General features: G+C 43.1%; 1 protein-coding gene and 1 long non-coding RNA gene across 5 annotated transcripts in view; one reads left to right on the plus strand and one right to left on the minus strand.

Annotated features, from left to right (window-relative positions):
• SLC13A5 (solute carrier family 13 member 5) overlaps positions 1 to 17,506 on the minus strand; it is a 19,713-nt gene continuing 2,207 nt past the window's right edge. For 2 of the 4 annotated variants that reach the window (XM_048324614.1, XM_048324615.1), the window contains exons 2-13: positions 14,671 to 14,778; positions 12,218 to 12,346; positions 11,258 to 11,394; positions 10,619 to 10,833; positions 9,135 to 9,306; positions 7,888 to 8,010; positions 7,140 to 7,352; positions 6,247 to 6,368; positions 5,855 to 5,973; positions 4,558 to 4,719; positions 3,430 to 3,567; positions 1 to 2,660 (exon numbers count right to left, since the gene is read on the minus strand). In XM_048324614.1, coding sequence (XP_048180571.1) covers positions 2,532 to 2,660; positions 3,430 to 3,567; positions 4,558 to 4,719; positions 5,855 to 5,973; positions 6,247 to 6,368; positions 7,140 to 7,352; positions 7,888 to 8,010; positions 9,135 to 9,306; positions 10,619 to 10,833; positions 11,258 to 11,394; positions 12,218 to 12,346; positions 14,671 to 14,778 — 1,767 coding nt within the window. In that variant the 3' untranslated portion in view covers positions 1 to 2,531. Of the gene's footprint in view, positions 2,661 to 3,429; positions 3,568 to 4,557; positions 4,720 to 5,854; positions 5,974 to 6,246; positions 6,369 to 7,139; positions 7,353 to 7,887; positions 8,011 to 9,134; positions 9,307 to 10,618; positions 10,834 to 11,257; positions 11,395 to 12,217; positions 12,347 to 14,670; positions 14,779 to 15,259; positions 15,393 to 16,055; positions 16,143 to 17,506 lie in introns of those variants that run through there. The other 2 variants (XM_048324613.1, XM_048324616.1) reach the window with 2 other exon arrangements.
• Positions 16,152 to 17,506, plus strand: part of LOC125336259 — a 13,866-nt gene continuing 12,511 nt past the window's right edge. The window contains exon 1 of the long non-coding RNA XR_007207712.1: positions 16,152 to 17,409. This is a non-coding gene — a long non-coding RNA (uncharacterized LOC125336259). The remainder of the gene's footprint in view (positions 17,410 to 17,506) is intronic.

The following is a 17,506-nucleotide window of genomic DNA, read 5'->3' on the forward strand; positions in this document are numbered from 1 at the left end:
TGCTGTTTCTAGAAAGTTTTTATTTGCCAGGCTCTAATTGTGCAACCCACCCATTTAAATTAATATGAATCAATCACAGAATGTCATAAAAGCGTCTCAAAAAGAAACTGCTGTTAACAGTACAGAGAGGTGACACATCCAGTAAATCACAGTTACAATAAACCCAACACTCTTTATTACCCCACATGCACACTTCCCTTGCCCCAGCACTCCTGACTATGAATCACCCTGTGTGACTGTTGATGAAAATAGCATTTGCTTCCTTCTTGTCCAGCAACAGAGTGAAGCTCTTCCCTAGCTGAGGTGAGGGCAACTTCTCCCCTTCAAGAAACTTTCAGAACATTCTTTTCGGCAAACAGGACAGTGAAGTGCTGTCCTACAGCTTTTAGCTGGAACCAGTTTTAGAGGAGTTTTGGTTTGCATGAACTGAGATAGCCAAGCTCAGTGTCACCTACCTATGCAAGCTCCCCTGTATCTTACTCGTAAGACAGAGCAGAGCAAGCACCTTGTATCTGGAAGCAATAACCTGCTCCTTCCCACACTGTGAACTCCATCAGAAAGCAGAAAAAGTCCCTTTCTCAAATGCACTTAGATACCTAGAGATGCAAATCAGCATTAAGTGGTGACTGCCAAAGAACAGAAGGTGCTCAGCTGTTCCTGGTTTCACTTTGTTCAAACAAATACTGTTATAAGTTTCAGGTGGTGACAAATATCTGTGAGCAAGCCACTTCTTGGCACTAGAACTGGCCTCTTCCTTAGATAGACCCTGCAAGTGGAAGCGTGCTTATCCACATGCTCCACCATTCCCCAGAAGAAGTATGAGGCTGCACCACATGCAGCCAGCTGGGTAGACAGGGAGCCTTTGGTGGCACTCGGGAACAACATTCAGCAGAGAGTTTATGGTGCTAAGCACCCTGAAAGAGCACAGAAGATAAAGGCACGAAAATCAATTCTTGAAGCAGTTTTCTGCTCAAAAAAGCACCTGGTCATTCTGTGGATAAATATTTCCCTCACTTTTACATAAAAATGTGTTTTTCCAGTTCCATAAAGAACATTCACATTAATAACAGAACTACTGAATAGCCTACACACAATACCATGCTATATGCCAGATCTTCTACACAGAATTCTATGATTCTATAACTTAACACCTTGCACCCATTATCATGAGGTGGAAAATCAGCATGGGTGCAGAATTTGACCCTAATGTCCTCACAACACCTTGGTGAGGTAGATAGGTTCCATAACATCTTCTTTAGGAGGGGAAATAGTCAAAAAGAGGTGAACTGGCTTGCACGGGGGTATACAGCAAGTCTGGGAGCAAAACCCAGGTCATACCCACACATCCTTCTATTCTAAGACACAGCTTTACCTCCCACCCGCCTCCATCCCCAGGGCTGAAGGAAAAGCGTCCATGTACCACTGAGGAAGTACACCCAGCCCTACACCAATCATTCTGTAGACTACTTCTGTAACAGAAATGGCATAAAGAGGTTACAAACTATTACAAACTACTTTTCTCACAAGACATGAATTCCAAAGTACACAAGACAACTCCCACTGCTGTCAGCCAGCACAAGCACTAAAATCTGGATCCCTAAATTTTTTCCAGGTCATCAATTAGAGTCTTTCTCATGTCTTGACTTTGCTCAAAATTCCAGAGTTAATTAATAAGGCACATCAGGGGCTAATCCAGGAACTTCTGCAATAGGTGTGAAGTCCTATGGGCCACTAGTCATCTCCAGGCTGGCACTCAGAAAACACTGGTTGGCATGTGAAATCACACATGTGACTGAGGGAAAGGCTCCCTTCCCTCTAATTGCCACAGTGCGAGAAGCACAGAGCCAGCCTTAATGCATCATTGTCCGAGACATCAGCTGAGTCATGACCAGCATGGAATTATGTTATCTCAACCCTCAATAAAGGCGTCTAAATGCAGTGAGACTTAGGAGTGAAAACAAGCCAAGAGAAAGAGTGCTGGATTTTGACTTGGAAGGATCCCACCACATGGCTGCGGCCCCACTAAAACGTAAGATAGCATAACATCACATACCCCTTCTTCACTAGACCAGTGACAACAGGGATTTCTCTGTACAGTTGCTGACTTGTAGATATAAGGAATAGGTAAGGAATGTTCAGCCCCTGCCTGAGTGCAATGTTCAATGCTAATGATTTACAAGTACATATAGTGATATAATAGTTCAAACCATTTCATCCAACAGCCTCCCCTCTCTTTATTGAAAGTTTGATAAATCCTAATTCTTGACCTTGATTGGAGGAACAATGGATCATTTGATCATACTTATGATCCCGACACATGATCCTTAAGGTTGTATAATTGCAAACACTTTTGGCTCCAGCACAACTGGAGCACGTTTGGGTTGGTTCAACCCTGAACTGATGTGTGACTGCTGGAAGGCAGCAAACACCCAACACTGGATCTAAAGTGGTGATGAGACTCTATACAGGACTTTAGGCAATAGGGAGTAGTAAGGGTCCTTTCCTTGTTTAACACACAAATTCTTCACCGCTCACTGATTTGTTGTGCTGTTTGCCCAGGTTGGGAATGTGTCCAGGTCAAACATAGGTCTTCCCCATGTGTTGATGGCCAGTGTGACACAGAAGACTCCAATGATGTTCATCACTATTCCGGATCTAACCTGTGAGGAAAAAAATCCAACAATAACCAAACACCAGCACAGCAAGTCCAAACCAGCAACACCCAAACACCAGCACAGCAAACTGCAGCGAGGCCTACTTGTACATACACAAGAAAGATGGTCATATAAATCACAGAAATAGCCATTGTATCCACTGCCTTATGCTCTTGCTTAGGTGGAGATACCAGGGAACACACTGTGCAAAGTCTTTGAGCACTTTGCTATGTATATAATGAGTCTAGGAGCTTTAAGGCATGTGTAATAAGTTGTTCTTATTAGTTAGAGAACTGCTTATGCCCTCTTCAAGTGTCCAGTTAGAAAACCAGTAATGTTTGTGTGTTCCGCCCAGAACCTGCCCTGTGTGGTCTGGCAGAAAATCAGAGGACCAGAGCCAAGGGCTACTGATTGCTACCTTCTGCTTTCAGCTCCAATGGAGACAAGGCCTCAGACACTCGCCAAAGCCCCGGAACACTGCAGAGCATGCCCGCACTTTAACCCTTCAGGTTTCAGAGACTTATGATTTGTCAATTTTTCATTTCACTTGGGCCAGTCTGTATGTCTGCCAAAGCCTGTGAGAAAAGTTCTGTTACTTCAGAGACGCAAATTTTTATCACAATATTAACACTGCAGAAGAGAGGGGCATAGGGTGGTAGTTACAGCCTGTAAGAGCTTCCTAGTACTATGGAAACACTCTGCAAAGAAAATTAAGCTCACCATATTTCAGGAAGAAAGCAATGGAGAATTTCAGATAAGAGACAAGGCATCTTACCATATCCAAAACACGGATGTGGCCGTAAGAAAACACTATTGCATTTGGTGGTGTTGCAACAGGTAGCATGAAGGCAAATGAAGCACTGAGAGTACCAGGCAGCATAACATACAAAGGGTGGATCTTGACAGATGCAGCCTGAAATGAAATGGAGAGAATATCACTCTGGAGGTGTTTGAAAAGAAAAGTATAAAGGATCAATCTACCCCAGGCCACTGAGATACATAGGCTTATTTTGTTTCCTTGTATTACATCACCAGAATAATTTACAAACATTTTATTCTAAAATCTGTATGTGCTTAAACATAACTTTGCTGTTGTTTCCTGTCCCATGATACTTAAAAACAAGGTTTGATTCTTTCATGTTGTTTGTTTTGCTCTATGGTATAATTTGGAGTTCTGTTCAAATATATCCAACAATCTTTTCTTTGACCTCAGACCACCCTTTTTCCAGGGAACACAGGAATGGGATTATAATTACTAGGCACATGGAGTGACACTCTAAGACTTTACATAAACTCTGTTGGAATCAAAACTTAAGTGCCAATTTAAGTCACTAATAGCTCAGTACCTTGACTGGGGTAATTTTACTTTGGTGAAATAGTCTAGAACAAAGTGCTTTTCCTTTCCCAAATAAAGAACAAAGTAACCTATTTTTCTCTTTATGCCACAGTTTCGAATCTGCTCAGAAAAGGCAGCAAAACTTACCAGGTTTTCCTCCCTAAGTTTTAAAATTGTTCTGGGTTCCTATGAGAAATGACACATTACTAATAATCAGGCTTGCCACTTTGTGTATTTTAGCACAAAATGTGAAGATGCATCACTCAAAGGCATCATCAGAAAGTGCTGGATTTTGTTTTGGTTTGGGTTTTGTGTGTGTGTGTTTTTCCAGTTCTAAGTGATGGTTCAAAATGACCAAAGTAACTGATGTTTGCTGATCTGTATTGCAAAAGGGACTTCACTTTCTCCAGGGCCAAGGCACACACCTTACAGAAGGCACAACGTGGCTTCCTTTTAAGTGAGGAAACACTGGAGCAACATCCAAGACATTAAATGTAATATTGCTTTGCCACCCAGTTTAACTCTGATCTTCCAGCTGACAGGACAACAGGATGGAAGCAGTCTTACCATGGACGAAAAGACAGGCAGGAAGAGGGTGGCTGTGGCCACATTACTGGTGCACTCAGTGAAGACAGCTATAATAAGGGAGAGCACTGTTGCAATGGCCCATGGCGGGATAGATCCCAGTGGAGTCATTTGATGACCCAGCCAAGCTGAGAGCCCAGAGTTCTGACAAGAAAAAAAGTGAGTTTCAGTGAGGTTTAGAATCCCTGACTCACAAGCAGGGAAGTCATGTTATGTGCAACATTCCTGTCAAATAACGCTAAAGGAGTCCTGAATTATACAAACACCATCCAGGAAAGTACGATTTGTCACAAAAATGGAAAGAAATTCCTTGCCAACTAGACATAATACTGTATCCCACTTTTCTGATTCTTCTGGAAATCAAATACTTGCTCACACTTAGGTTACAAAATTATGGTTTTCTTGCTAAACAGAAAGTGTTATTTCTGAGGCCATTGCAAAAACTTAATGTATGGCCCAGAAACTTCTTCTAGGGTTTCTGAAGGTTATGATTCTGTCTGAATGCTCTGTTGTAGGAACACAGTCAGTAGTTGATACAAACAGGTTACAAAATCTCTGACTTGATGGTTTTTAATGCTCTGGAGCTTTAATAATTTATGTATGATGTATGTAGATGAAAGTAAGCCCCCAGAGCTTTAATTTGCCCCATGGTTTAAACCTAATTAGCCACAAAACTTAGATGTGAACACGACTTTCCCCCAAGTATGGCCCTACTGATATCTAAGGCTTGCTTTGATTTAGATGCATCTTAGCAGCGGTGAAGGAAACAATGTGGTTCACCTCAAGATTCCTTCCTGGTTTGGGAATTTAGCTGCATTTTCTGTGAATTTATGAACACAGCATCAACCCAGGATTTTCTTTCTGAAAGTGGTTTTGGTTTAAGTCTGAAGATGTATAACCTTTAAACAAACCGCAAATGGTTCTGAAAATCTTACAAGTGTTATCTATGCTTCTATTTTTCTAGCCATGGCTGGGATTGGGATGATTACAGAAATAAGAAAGGATGCTTTCCTGGACTGTCCAGACAGTGAAGATCCCAACCTACTTGGCAGTCTCAAAGAGGTAAGATAAATTAAAGAAACTTGGTCAGAGCACAAAAACTCCTAAAAAAGACTCACAAGCGTTCACCTCTCCTCAGTTTTTGCTAATTTAGATCTGCCTCCAGATCTGAACTTCTCTACTGGGTTTGGCTTTGGGTGCATGCCCAGTAATACAGGACTAGATAACAAACCAGGGAAGTTCGCCTTTGAGTCAGAGAAAAACAGATGTCAGGACATACTGCGCTTGCATCAGCCAAAGCAAAACCTCCTCCCAGCAGCAGCACAATGCTCCAGGGCATCTTCCTTTGAACCACATTCCAGTCTAGCAGCGGGGCTGATAAAAATGGCTTTTTAATATCTGAAGTGAGAAATGAAAAGTAGAACATGTTTTAGGAGAGCGAAGACACTTTGTCTCCTGTTCTATAAGATACCAGTGGGCAGAGGCACATAACTGACAAATCTGCACAGGGTGAGGGTAACACACGTGAGCACGGACTGTGCCCCAGCCCTGCCCAACAAGTGAGATAGGTGAGCTGCTCTAAAGAACTGCATGTAAATCCAGTGCATGCTTCTGCCTTGTTAGCTGAGTGGGTTAGCTGTTTCACAATATTACAGTCCCTCTTTTAAATACCTTCTTCAGTCTGTTCAGAGTCAGACATGCTTTGACTCCAGGCTATGAATTTGGGCTTATGAGCAGGAAGGATAAACAGTAGCAGGGCAATAAACACAGCAGGAGCAGAATCAGTGATATACCTAATGAAGAAAAGAGGATATAGGTTAGAAAATGGACATTTTTCTCCTAGAAAAGGGCTGCCTTCCAGCACTCTAGTCACTGCTCTTTGCCATCTGGGGCTTGAGCAAAATGGGTCGTTAGCTCATGTCTGAGGTCTCTCAGACCTGCTATAACATAAACACAGTAATAAAAGAAACAAACTACAATACACATTAATAACCAGAGTCCCGGATGACAACTCATCCCACCTGGAGCAGGGTTCCTTCTCTGTGCTGAAGCCAAGATTCAACAGTTGTATCTCAAAGATGGACGTCTAAAGAAATGGCCTGAATGATAATAAACATGTATTTTATGTTCCTAACATGCCATGCACAAACACTATGCAAAGAAGCCATTCAAAGCACAAAATCAATTTTCCAGTGAGTTCTAAGGTATTAGTTAGAGGCAATATTACCAAATATTCAAATGTCACTGCAACTGATTGGAGCTCATAAAAACAAAATACGAAGGTGTATGTCAGTGTGACTGAGACCAGCATTACAGAATTTTCTCTTCCTTTAGGAGGTTCAGCTTGCTCCATGTCTCAGTCTCCAGCCTTTTCACTGCAGCACAAACTGTCAAATCATAGATAATTGGTGGTGTCATGTACAAGCCATTGGATCAAGCCCAGCAAACATGAAGTCAGGTAAAGTTGGAATTAATGACCCCACACTCAAAATGGAACATATGAGCAAGGGAATCTTTTTAGTAACCAAGAGGGTAAAAGATGGAAAAAACACCTAAGAACTTACTTTTCTCCTTCTGGGAAGAGCCTGGTGGCCCAGCCTTTTACAAAGCCTGGGTGTCTGGAAAACCACAAGAGCACCAGCAATACAAACATAAGGAGGACATTGAATTCAGCGTAAGAGATAGGGCCTAACTTCTTCATTTCTGCCTTCAGCACATTGTATGCAGCTTTTTCTTTGGCAGTTCTCTCTGTCCCACAGCCCCAGCTTTTTTTAAAGCTTTAAGAAAAATGGAGAAAAAAACCCTGTGAGTATGAACATATTAGAGGGATTTAACATCCTTATCACTCTGAAGCTATCACTCTTGGGGACAGACACAGACTACAGCAGAGGCCAGAAATAAAGAAATTACAACAGTGCCAAAGTATTTTGTGGGGACACGCCAGTTCTCACAGAAGAATGGGATCTATCAAAGGATGGCAATTTGGAGTAACCTGGGATGAAAAACTCAGATTTGAATCAATGGCTGCAAACCAGCTTTGCCAGCTCTCCTAGGGCTGAAATTCACAGATGAGAGATTGAAAAATAAAAAGGCAGTTCTGTCTGAAGATTAAGAATGTATAAGGCTTTTGCCTTAGTGTACCCTCATGAACACAAAAGGTTTCCAGACCTCAAAATTTCTGTGAAACGGACCTGCTCTCTGCTACCAAATTAATAACTTGTCAGTGCATTTGTTTTACCCAGATGCCTCAGTAAGCTGATCTGCACTAATTTACTGAGGGGTTTACACAATACTGTGTAGATAAATACTCACTTGAGTCCCATGAAGGAGAACTGTAACCAAAGCCAAGCTAGCACCAACATCAGGATCATGTTTGGGAATGCAAATCCAAACCAGGAAGCAAAATTCACAATATCATTATTGTTGGGGTATAACCTGTAAAGAAATGACTTTCTGTATGAATGTCAAAACATTTAATAATCTACTCTCCCTTTAATATGTGCTAGTGACAATTATACATGTACATCTAGGACAACCATTACAAGCAATCATAGGCAACATCCACAGCCTAACTGAAGTCACGGAGGAAGACAGCCTGATTTCAGAGCAGAACTCAAATGATCCTCAATTTTCCCCGTGTCTTACTTTGATGCATATAGGAGCTTATGTTGATACTTTATGTCTCAGTCAGACAAGTGTGGCTGAAAGATCTCCCATACATCCTAGGTACCTTTCACTTCCAGCACACCTGCTCATTTATCCCAAGACAGGATATTTTTTCTTCCTCCCAATTCATTCTAATAAGAGAGCAAGAAATGTCTTTCCTGAAATTAATACCTGCACTTCTGCTGCCTTCAACAGAAGAAAAAGTTGCTAGTTGGCTTGAAAGAATGAAGATAGTGTTTTAAGAACGGCAATTTTTGTTCTTCCCTGTGTCCACCAATAATGATCGGAGGAAAAATATCAATAGCAAACTTCCAGCTGGGTATTAAAACCAACAGATAATGTAGCAGCTGAGGCTGAAGTCCTTTCAAAACAAGGAAGCAATGTTGAGGGACTGATGTTGAGTCTGCAAAATTTCCACTGTGGATTGGGTGTCATGGAAATCAGTTCCCAAACTCAGTTTAGCAATGAGAGTACAACACAACTGTACAATTTCCACAGGCACAGTATGGAGGAAGAGTATTATAGGAGGGGCCAAGTTCCTTCTGGCGCTCTTCAGTGTGCTTATAAGTAATCTACATTCTTCTGGTGCTCTTTACTGCAGTTCCTCATCTGATGTGCTGTATTTCAGTTGAAAAAGAGGACACACAAGAACCAATATCTCATAATCAACCATTTCCAATTTTCTCAGAAGACCTATAATTCCATCACAAAGCCTCCTTTTAAAAGATGCTGAGGCAAAAAAAATGAGGCCCAACTCTTCATACACATTTCTCACTCTCAGCTCCTCAACTTACTGCTTAAAGTTCGCAACTCAAATTGTCATCTAAGGCCAGTCAACTGGTCACAGAAACAGTATGACAGTATAACTAAAAGAAGCAGCAAAAATGACTTACTGATTCATCTGTCCTTTCAGTACCATGTTTGGTCCTGTTCCAGTAAGTGTTGCAGTTCCTCCAATGCTGGCAGCATAGCATACACAAAGTGTCATTCCCTTGCATATACGCTTCCTCATTTTCTTTTCCTCAGAAGATTTGGGGTCATCAGGGACTTGTCCATTGCTTATGGCTAGACACAAAGAAAATGACTTGCCTCAGGTAAAACTGGAAAGGCAGAGAGTTCAGGATAGGACCTGTAGGCTCAGTGCTTCCAGTTTGTATGTGCCATTTATTTTAATTTAAAAACTCACAGACATGTCCCTAAATACTTTGGACTAATGTTCATGAGGAGCTGAAGAAAGAGGCTGACAGTCTGGGTTTACATGATCCAAGGACGCTCTTGTCCACATCAGTGCCACAGTTCCTCATCAGTAATTTCTTATTTCACAGAGAGGCTTACCACCAGCCAAATATTGTAGTCACTGGAACCATTCCAATCCCACAGTGAGAACCCAACTAGCTTTAACAGATATGAATACAGGCAGAAAAAAACCCCACTGAAACCCAAATCCTTGCTTGGCATAACTTAATCAATATGTTCTGCCAGTTTACAATAACCATGAAACTTTACTGCTGTGTCCACTGTTCTCTGAAGCTAACACTCTAATCTTGAAGTCTGACTGGACTAATGGAGCAGGACAAAGAATTTATGTCAATTACAACCAACTCAACAATATCAAAGGGTATTTTTTGCACACTCTAATTATCTTCACTACACTTGGGATCTGATCTTTAATCATATTTAATAATATAGCCCTCTGTAACAGCACAGCAGAGCAGCGAAATGAGAGGGACTGAGTTTATGCACATATTTCAAATGAAGTAAAACCTACTGCAGAACCACAGTATTGGCAGAGGACCTTGAGGTAAGATCAGGGTAAGATCACACACAAGAGCAGTTTGTCTACTGTGAGTCAAATTACACCAGTTCCTCTTTTCCACGTGGCTTTTAAAGTAGTCCTCTTTCTTCTCCCCACCTCCACATACAATCTGGTCAATAAAGAGATATTTATTACCCTAGAACCAAAATAGATTGTGTTCACATGATTTTTTTCAAATAGCCCTACATGGCTTAGAAGCTGAATCCTCACTGATAATCACAAGATTTAGAAAGTGGGATGCTAGGGGTGTGGATGGTTATTTCCCACAGGATATGCTTTTCACTTCCCTAAACAGGCAGTTAAGTCTGGGGAAACTGTAGGAGGATGACTCCAGCTCAAAGGAAAGAACATAACAACCTGTCTGGGATCTAGCACTAGCATACAAAATGGCAGCCATCAAAATTGGAAGCTATTTTGTAAAACCTAAATGTTATGTATTTAGGGGGTTTCAGTCAGGTTACCATCCTCTTTCCTTGGAAAGGGTACACAGCAATCCTAGGTTGGGGAGCTGCGAGTGTAGCAAGCTCAGTAGCATCAGCTTTTTGGTGAGCAGGCCCTTACCATGCACTGCAGTGGACTCTGATGTGCTCTTTTCTTCCAGCTCAATAACTGTATTTGTTTGCCCAGCTGCTTGTTCCATCATGGTCACATCATACTCCGTGTTGTCCATTTGATCCAGGACAGCCTGGACAATGGGAACCATCATGGCAGTGGTAGCTGTGTTACTTATCCACATGGACAGGAAGGCAGTGACTATCATAAATCCCAGCATGAGGCTGAAAAGAGAGAAAAACGCAGAGGAGAGGGGAAGAGAGTGAACAGATGCTGCTAAGCTTTGTAGTCACTGTAATTTGGAGAGCAGAGCCCAACAGGGATGTGTGCAGCATCCAGTAATACAGAGCAGGATCAGACTCCCTTCTAGGACAGCTCTGCCACCTTCACTGAAGGAATCCCAGTGCATGATTAAGTCTGTCATAATTTTGTCCCCAATGGCAAGCCTCTACAATTTAGTCAGATGCTAGTTTTGGATAAAGGACAAATAAACTATTCCTGTTGCTAGACTTCATTTCTGAGAACTCTGTCCAAGTACAGCTCAATTGGTTCTTGAAGGAACCTTTCTCTGCTGACTGTTAAACGTTATCCCTAGGTCTCTCCTAAACTGAGGTAAGAGGTAAGAAAAAACCAATGGAATACTCTTACAGTGCAGGTTTCACCCCAAGAATCAGAAGGACCCTCAGTGCAATCCTTTTGTGAAGATTCCACTGTTCAACAGAAATTGCAACAATCAGCCCTCCAACGAAGAGCATGTTTGTGTCATTTAGGTACTGCAAGCAAACCTGAAAGACAGAGAAGGTAAGTCGGGCCCAAATGTTGCTTCTTACTTGCTTCACTAGTGCATTTTGCCTACTACCCTCTCAAATCCACGGACTGGACCCAACCCCACCCAACACTGGCAGAAGAGGCAGCTGCTGCCTGAGAGCTCCCTGCAGTTTCCTGAACCCTTGATCACCTGTGTAACTGCTGAATTGCCTGTGCAGGAGCTCTTTGTGCATCATTGTGCAAAATGACACTGGATTCCTAAAACACAGCTGGGGGCTCAAAGTATGGAAGGCACTGGAAATGTCAAGCTCCAAAATGGCTTTCTCAGCACCTTCAACAACCACACCTGCCTTTACCAGCTTGTTGGGCAGTAGTGAAGCTGGGCTACAGAACCTGAATACAGCCTCTGCCTTGGACTAATGCTCCAGTACATTATGTACTGGAGTACATACAGTACTAATGCTACAGTCCAGGATGAGTTCTGGAGAGGACACAGCATACCTGCTGGCACCATGCCATCTATCCTCTTAGAAGTTTGTCCCATACATTTTGAGATCTCCCAGAAGATCTGTCAGCACTACTTTCTCAGAGGTTATGAACACACAGACTGCTGGCACTAGTGGGATGCTCTCCAGCAGGATCCATGCCCAAAACAGACCCTTCCCTCTACCACCTCAAGCCCTCCCCTCTTAACAGTTTGGGCAAATGTGTATGTAGTTCAGCATCTTCCCATATAAGAACCCTGAACACTAATACAGACTTGTTGGCTAAATATTGATGAGGGATCAGAGCACTGGATTTCCCTGTATCAGACCTGGATTGCATGAATGAATTCCTTACTGATTTAGAGCTCTGAACTCCAAGCAGAGGGAAAAATACCACTGGCATGAGGGAGGTGACAGCCAGGGGAATCACTTCAGTGCACCAGTACACAGCCATGATGATGATGATATATGCACATTTGGCCTCCTACAACATAATAGAAAACACATTTAAGCATTAGAAACTGTTTTTAAAGATAAGAAATACATTGGTAGCTCTTACAAGTGGCTCACACACTCCACTGTCTGTAGCTTAACAAATTACATTGAATGAGGACTTAAACTTGTGCTCTTAAATCATGTTCTGAAGTCACTTGTCTAAAAACATCTTTTTGACCAAGAAGACCATAGTGTTTGCTTTAATCCATCCACACAATATAAATGCTGTGAGAAAAACAAATCTTTCACCATGAGGTAAGTGCACAGTTCGCCATGTGCAATTACCTCTTGGTGGTTGAGGTCAGCAGATTTTACATCTAGAAGCCAAGAACAGCAATATAGAGTTAATTTTTCTAAACGGATGACCAAGTTTCCCAGTGTGGATGATTAGCTTGCCTGAAATTCACAAGTCTTTGATGTATGTCCTGTAACACAGCTGAACTCAGAAACTATTTCACTGAATAATTTAAAAGTTCTCTGCTTTTTAAAGTAACTACTAAAGTAAAACTCTTTTATAATTTTTTTTTTTTTTGTGACTAAGCAAATTAGAGGTATTAAACAACTTTCCCAAATCTTATGGTCCCTACCTGCTAAGGGGATTCCCTAGATTAGAATTCTTGCAACCTGTCTTTTTGGGCTGTGGATCAGGCATTTCTGTATCCCAGCCTTCCGTGGTTTGTACTCTAAAAATTGTTGGGAGAAGCAAGCCTTCATTAGCTAACAGTGAACTGTTTGAAAGCTGAAGTCAGTGTTCTGTAGTTCAGTATTTGCTCCTATTTAGGGCATGTGTTTATAGGATTTTACTTTAATACAACAAATATGACTTTATTGCTAAAATAAATGGTGTGACAGTGACATTTAAAAACTGACATCAGGTGATATTTATAAGTAGGGCTGCGTTTTTCTTAACTTTGTTGAGAAGTTTAAGAACCAGGAAACACCTTTCGTAAGTAATTTGAATTTTTTTCCCCTCAGGTACAAGTTTTGAAAAAAAAAATTTCTTCAGAGACTAGAAGATACCAGGCAGATCCTATTGAAGTCTCTTCCCTTTATACATATAAGGTGAGCCCACAATACAATTCATGCTGTACTGCAGTAATGCAGGGCTAGAACTGACTGTGGTTAATCTGTTGCTAGTATGAAAGACAGATAAACAATTCTAAGTGAATAAAATTCAAAACACTGGGTTTAGAGACTAAAGAGTAAATAATTTATGTGGAGTTCAAAAATACAACCAAGCTTATAAATTAACTCCAACCACCATGGCCAATTCAAACGACCAAAGATTTGCAATTAAATATGTATTTGTACGTATATCTATGTTTATCTGTGATTTATGGGAACAGTCACAGAATGTCTCTTTGATGTTTCTGTACAGTTGACACAAAATGCAGTGACCTGCCTCCTGGCTGAGAGATGAAAAAGCAGTCATTGACTGAAGTATTACTTTCCCATTGTGAAATACTGTAATTTCTTAGGTTATACTAATGACACAATATGCCTACAAATAATGGCAAACTGAAGACATATTTAATTTTTTTTTGGAAATTATCTTTCCTAGCTTTGACCAAAGTAGAGCTTAACAGTCAGGAATTCCTCACTATATAAAGCACCACCATTCAACTGAAAGGCCAGGTTGGTATTACTTAGGTAAACCAGAGAGCTGGCAATTTGGTTTATAAGCACAGATCAAATTTTCCTGTACTTTAAAACAGACTGAGCAACACAAGTTGCTCAGAAGAAAGGCTGGTTTTAGCATTAGAATAGTCTCCAAAGCTCTAGTAGGCTAAAATAATGCGAACTGAGCTTTCACACTTGGTCAAGAAGGCTACAAGACAATGAACGCCATACTTCCCTGGGTTATTCCAATTTTATGCTGGTGTAACTCCAGTGAACGCAAAGGAGTTGTGCCATCGCCATCCCTGGAGTAAGATGGATGAATTGGAGGACATGGTATTTGAAATCCTGCCCAATACATACAACACAGCGCCGGCTCCCGACTGCATCAGGATGGAGAATGTCAGCAAGCAACGTGCTGGGAGTAGCAGAGCCTCAGCAGAGAGCTGGGGGACGCACTCCTGCCCTTCAGCCCACTCCAGTCGCTACGACATAATGCGGGACCATTTCAAACGCGCCGGCCAGCTACGCATGGGTTTGTCTTGGCCCAAAATGAATAGCATCTGTTTGGCACGATGGGTTGGGTCCATGGGAGCCACAGGGAGCAGGGCCGGAGACGGGTGGAGTGGGGATCACCTGGGGGGCAGCAGGGCAGGAGCCGGGCTCTGTTCCCGCAGGGGCCCCGCAGGCACTTACCCGCGTGGGCACAGCGAGCGGCAGCGGCAGCAGCAGCAGCGGCGTGAGGAAGAGGATGGCGAAGGAGCGGTACCTCAGCAGGGGCCGCAGGCACGTCGGGGCCATGTTCTGTGGGGTGACACGGTCAGGGCGCGAGTGGGAGCAGCGCGAACCGCCGCCGCTTTAAGTACGGGGCGGGAGGGGACGGGAGGGACACGGCGGGGGGGACACGGCGGGGGGACGGGAGGGGACGGGAGGGACACGGCGGGGGGGACGGGAGGGACGGGGGGCCACACGTCCTGCCCGCCCCGCCGGGGCCGCCCCGGGCGGCGGTGCGGGTGAGGGCCGGCAGCGAACGAGCCTCCCCGAGCGCCCCGGGCCCCGCTCCGAGCCGCCCTCCCTGCCCGGGGCGCCGGGACGCGGCGAGGGGCCGGTCCCGCACTCCCTCCCTTGCGGCCACCTTCGTGCGGGGCTTCTGCAGCCCCTCCATGCCAGGGAAGTTTGCTCAATGGCCGTGTATCAGCTATCACACCAGTCGGGCGAATGTTTTGAGAACGTTCTCCCTGCTCGCAGAGCCCACAGAAAGGTGCCAGCAATCAGAGATTCTCACAGAGCGCATCGCGTGCAGGGACCGAGGTGCTGACACGGCCCCTTTCGGGAGCTGGACTTTCGGGAGGTGCTGGTGACGCCAAGGGAGGATCGTCCCTCGCTCATTCACACAGTGGTGGGGAAGGACTGGGCTCCTTTAGGGAAATGGAGAGTGAAAACCACAGTGGGGGTCTCCCCAAAACAGAGTTCTGTGCAGGCATGCATGGCTGTGTTTTGCTATTATTTTGAGAGGCATTGTGCCTCTGGATCTGGGTTAAAAATAACCCAGGAAGGTTAACTTGAAAGGTTATTTTTAATGTTGTTGAATTCAGTGGCTTCATCTACAGCGCAGCCTTGGAATCCAAAAGGATGATCCTACTGACAGTGGCCAGCACTACTGAGAGGGCAGAAAGGAACAACCAGAGGGACCGGAAACTAGACAGGGGACAAACAAATTGTTGATATTTTAGGTTTTGCTTCTGGGATGGCAACAGCCACCTGAAATGAAGTCAGCAGAAATCATATCTCAACAATTTGATCCTGCAGTCTCTTAATACAGTCTTACCAAGCAGTTACTCACAGAAATAAAGAATTTCAGATTCCACAGCAAGTAATGAGGGAGCTCTGACTACAGCTTGCACTCTTTATCCTCTGCTGACCAGAGGAACTTGAGTGACAGAAGTTCAAAACAAGACACTCCAATGTTACTTTTCATTTATAAAAGCAGTGAATGCCCACTAAGAAAAACAGTAGCCAACCGGATCTGGACAGATTCCAAATCTTCAAACCTTTCGGAGCAGTCCCTCTGGGTAACTTACCAACACAGAGGAAACTTCACACCAGTGCAAAGTCTAGAAGAAAGTGGGGAATCGGCCAAAACTTGCATTCCTGTGGCCTATCTCCAATGAAAAAATGGTTCCTAGTCAAAAAAGAAAAAGGACTACAAGCACTTAAATAAGAAAATGCAAACAGTTAACTCTAATGGAGTTGTTCTAAGGTTAACTCTGATAGACCAGTGCAAATATGATTTGTTGTTTTCTTGTTTCAATAAGATGCAGTGAAGAAAAAAGAAAATAAAGAGGAAGACAACAAATGTGTTGATACCTTTGGATGGACTAATCTTGTGAAAGGAGACTTGCTTGCTGTGCCTGGGGGTGAGACACAGGACTCCACGGGCAATTCAATTAGCTAATTCATGCCTCCGTCCTTTTTTTGTCAATATAGAAAAGGGAATCAGTATTCCTTTATTGTGTGGAATTATTGCAAACTTGCCTTCAGTGTGCCATGCAAAGTCCATTCAACAGTATGGAACAAAACAGAGAAAGAAAGACTCATAGAAAAGAACCAGCACCTGAATAATAGAGAACCAGATTGAAAGGTAGTGGATACTGTCTGCTGCTGCTTATGTAGCATTGGACCAGCAAAGGGTGTACCTTGGGAGGAGAGGGAGAGGCATGCGAGAAACACAATGTTCCCTAGGTTTCTTAGGATCAGCTGACTTTGGACAGGGATGAGAAGACGGTGCAGGCTTCCCAAGAGATTACAGAGCAAAAAGGAAGGAGAAAAGGAGGGAAACAGGGAGGTGTCAGTCAAGACCAGTAAGTTCCTGACCCTTAGAGATAAATACCCACTTCATACTGCTTCTGGCAGAGCTGCTTGGTTGAAAAGTGAGAGATATCTAGGAAAAACATTGAGTGCAGATTTGAAAGAAAGCATGCCTAGATTTCCTTTATTTGAGCATCTTTTTATCTGAGACACTGGTCCTACACTAGGACACTGTAATCTTTTCATGAATCAAGACCAGCACTGATAAGCTGCCTTTAGAAACTTTAAATTTAAGGCATTCCCAGGACTTTGATTAAAGCAGCAGTGGGGAGAAATCTGAAGCGGGACCATGGAAATGTGCAACTTTTACTTCTTTACTTCTTTTGCTAAAGTAGGCTCCTTTTTTAGAGGTTTACTTCAGGAGGAGAGCAGGTTTGTTGGAGTGCATGTGGAATATTTGTTCATGAACAATGTCAGGGCTGACTGCTGAGAAGAAATCAAATTAGTGCCAACTACAGTTCCTGTGGAAGTCTGCTAAGAATTCAGTGAAAATCAAGCAAAGCAGCTGGCTGAGGGAGAGCAGCAAAGCCAAAGTCCTGTACTGAACTGAACCTGTCAACTTGAAAGGTAAATTCTGACCTTGTTACCACCTTGTTCAAGCCATCCTGCCACTGCACACTTCATCACTACTTTATAAACCACAGAAGGTTTGCATGTGTCAATT

Source organism: Corvus hawaiiensis, chromosome 20 (assembly GCF_020740725.1).
Source record: "Corvus hawaiiensis isolate bCorHaw1 chromosome 20, bCorHaw1.pri.cur, whole genome shotgun sequence".
In the NCBI taxonomy this organism is placed as follows: domain Eukaryota; kingdom Metazoa; phylum Chordata; class Aves; order Passeriformes; family Corvidae; genus Corvus; species Corvus hawaiiensis.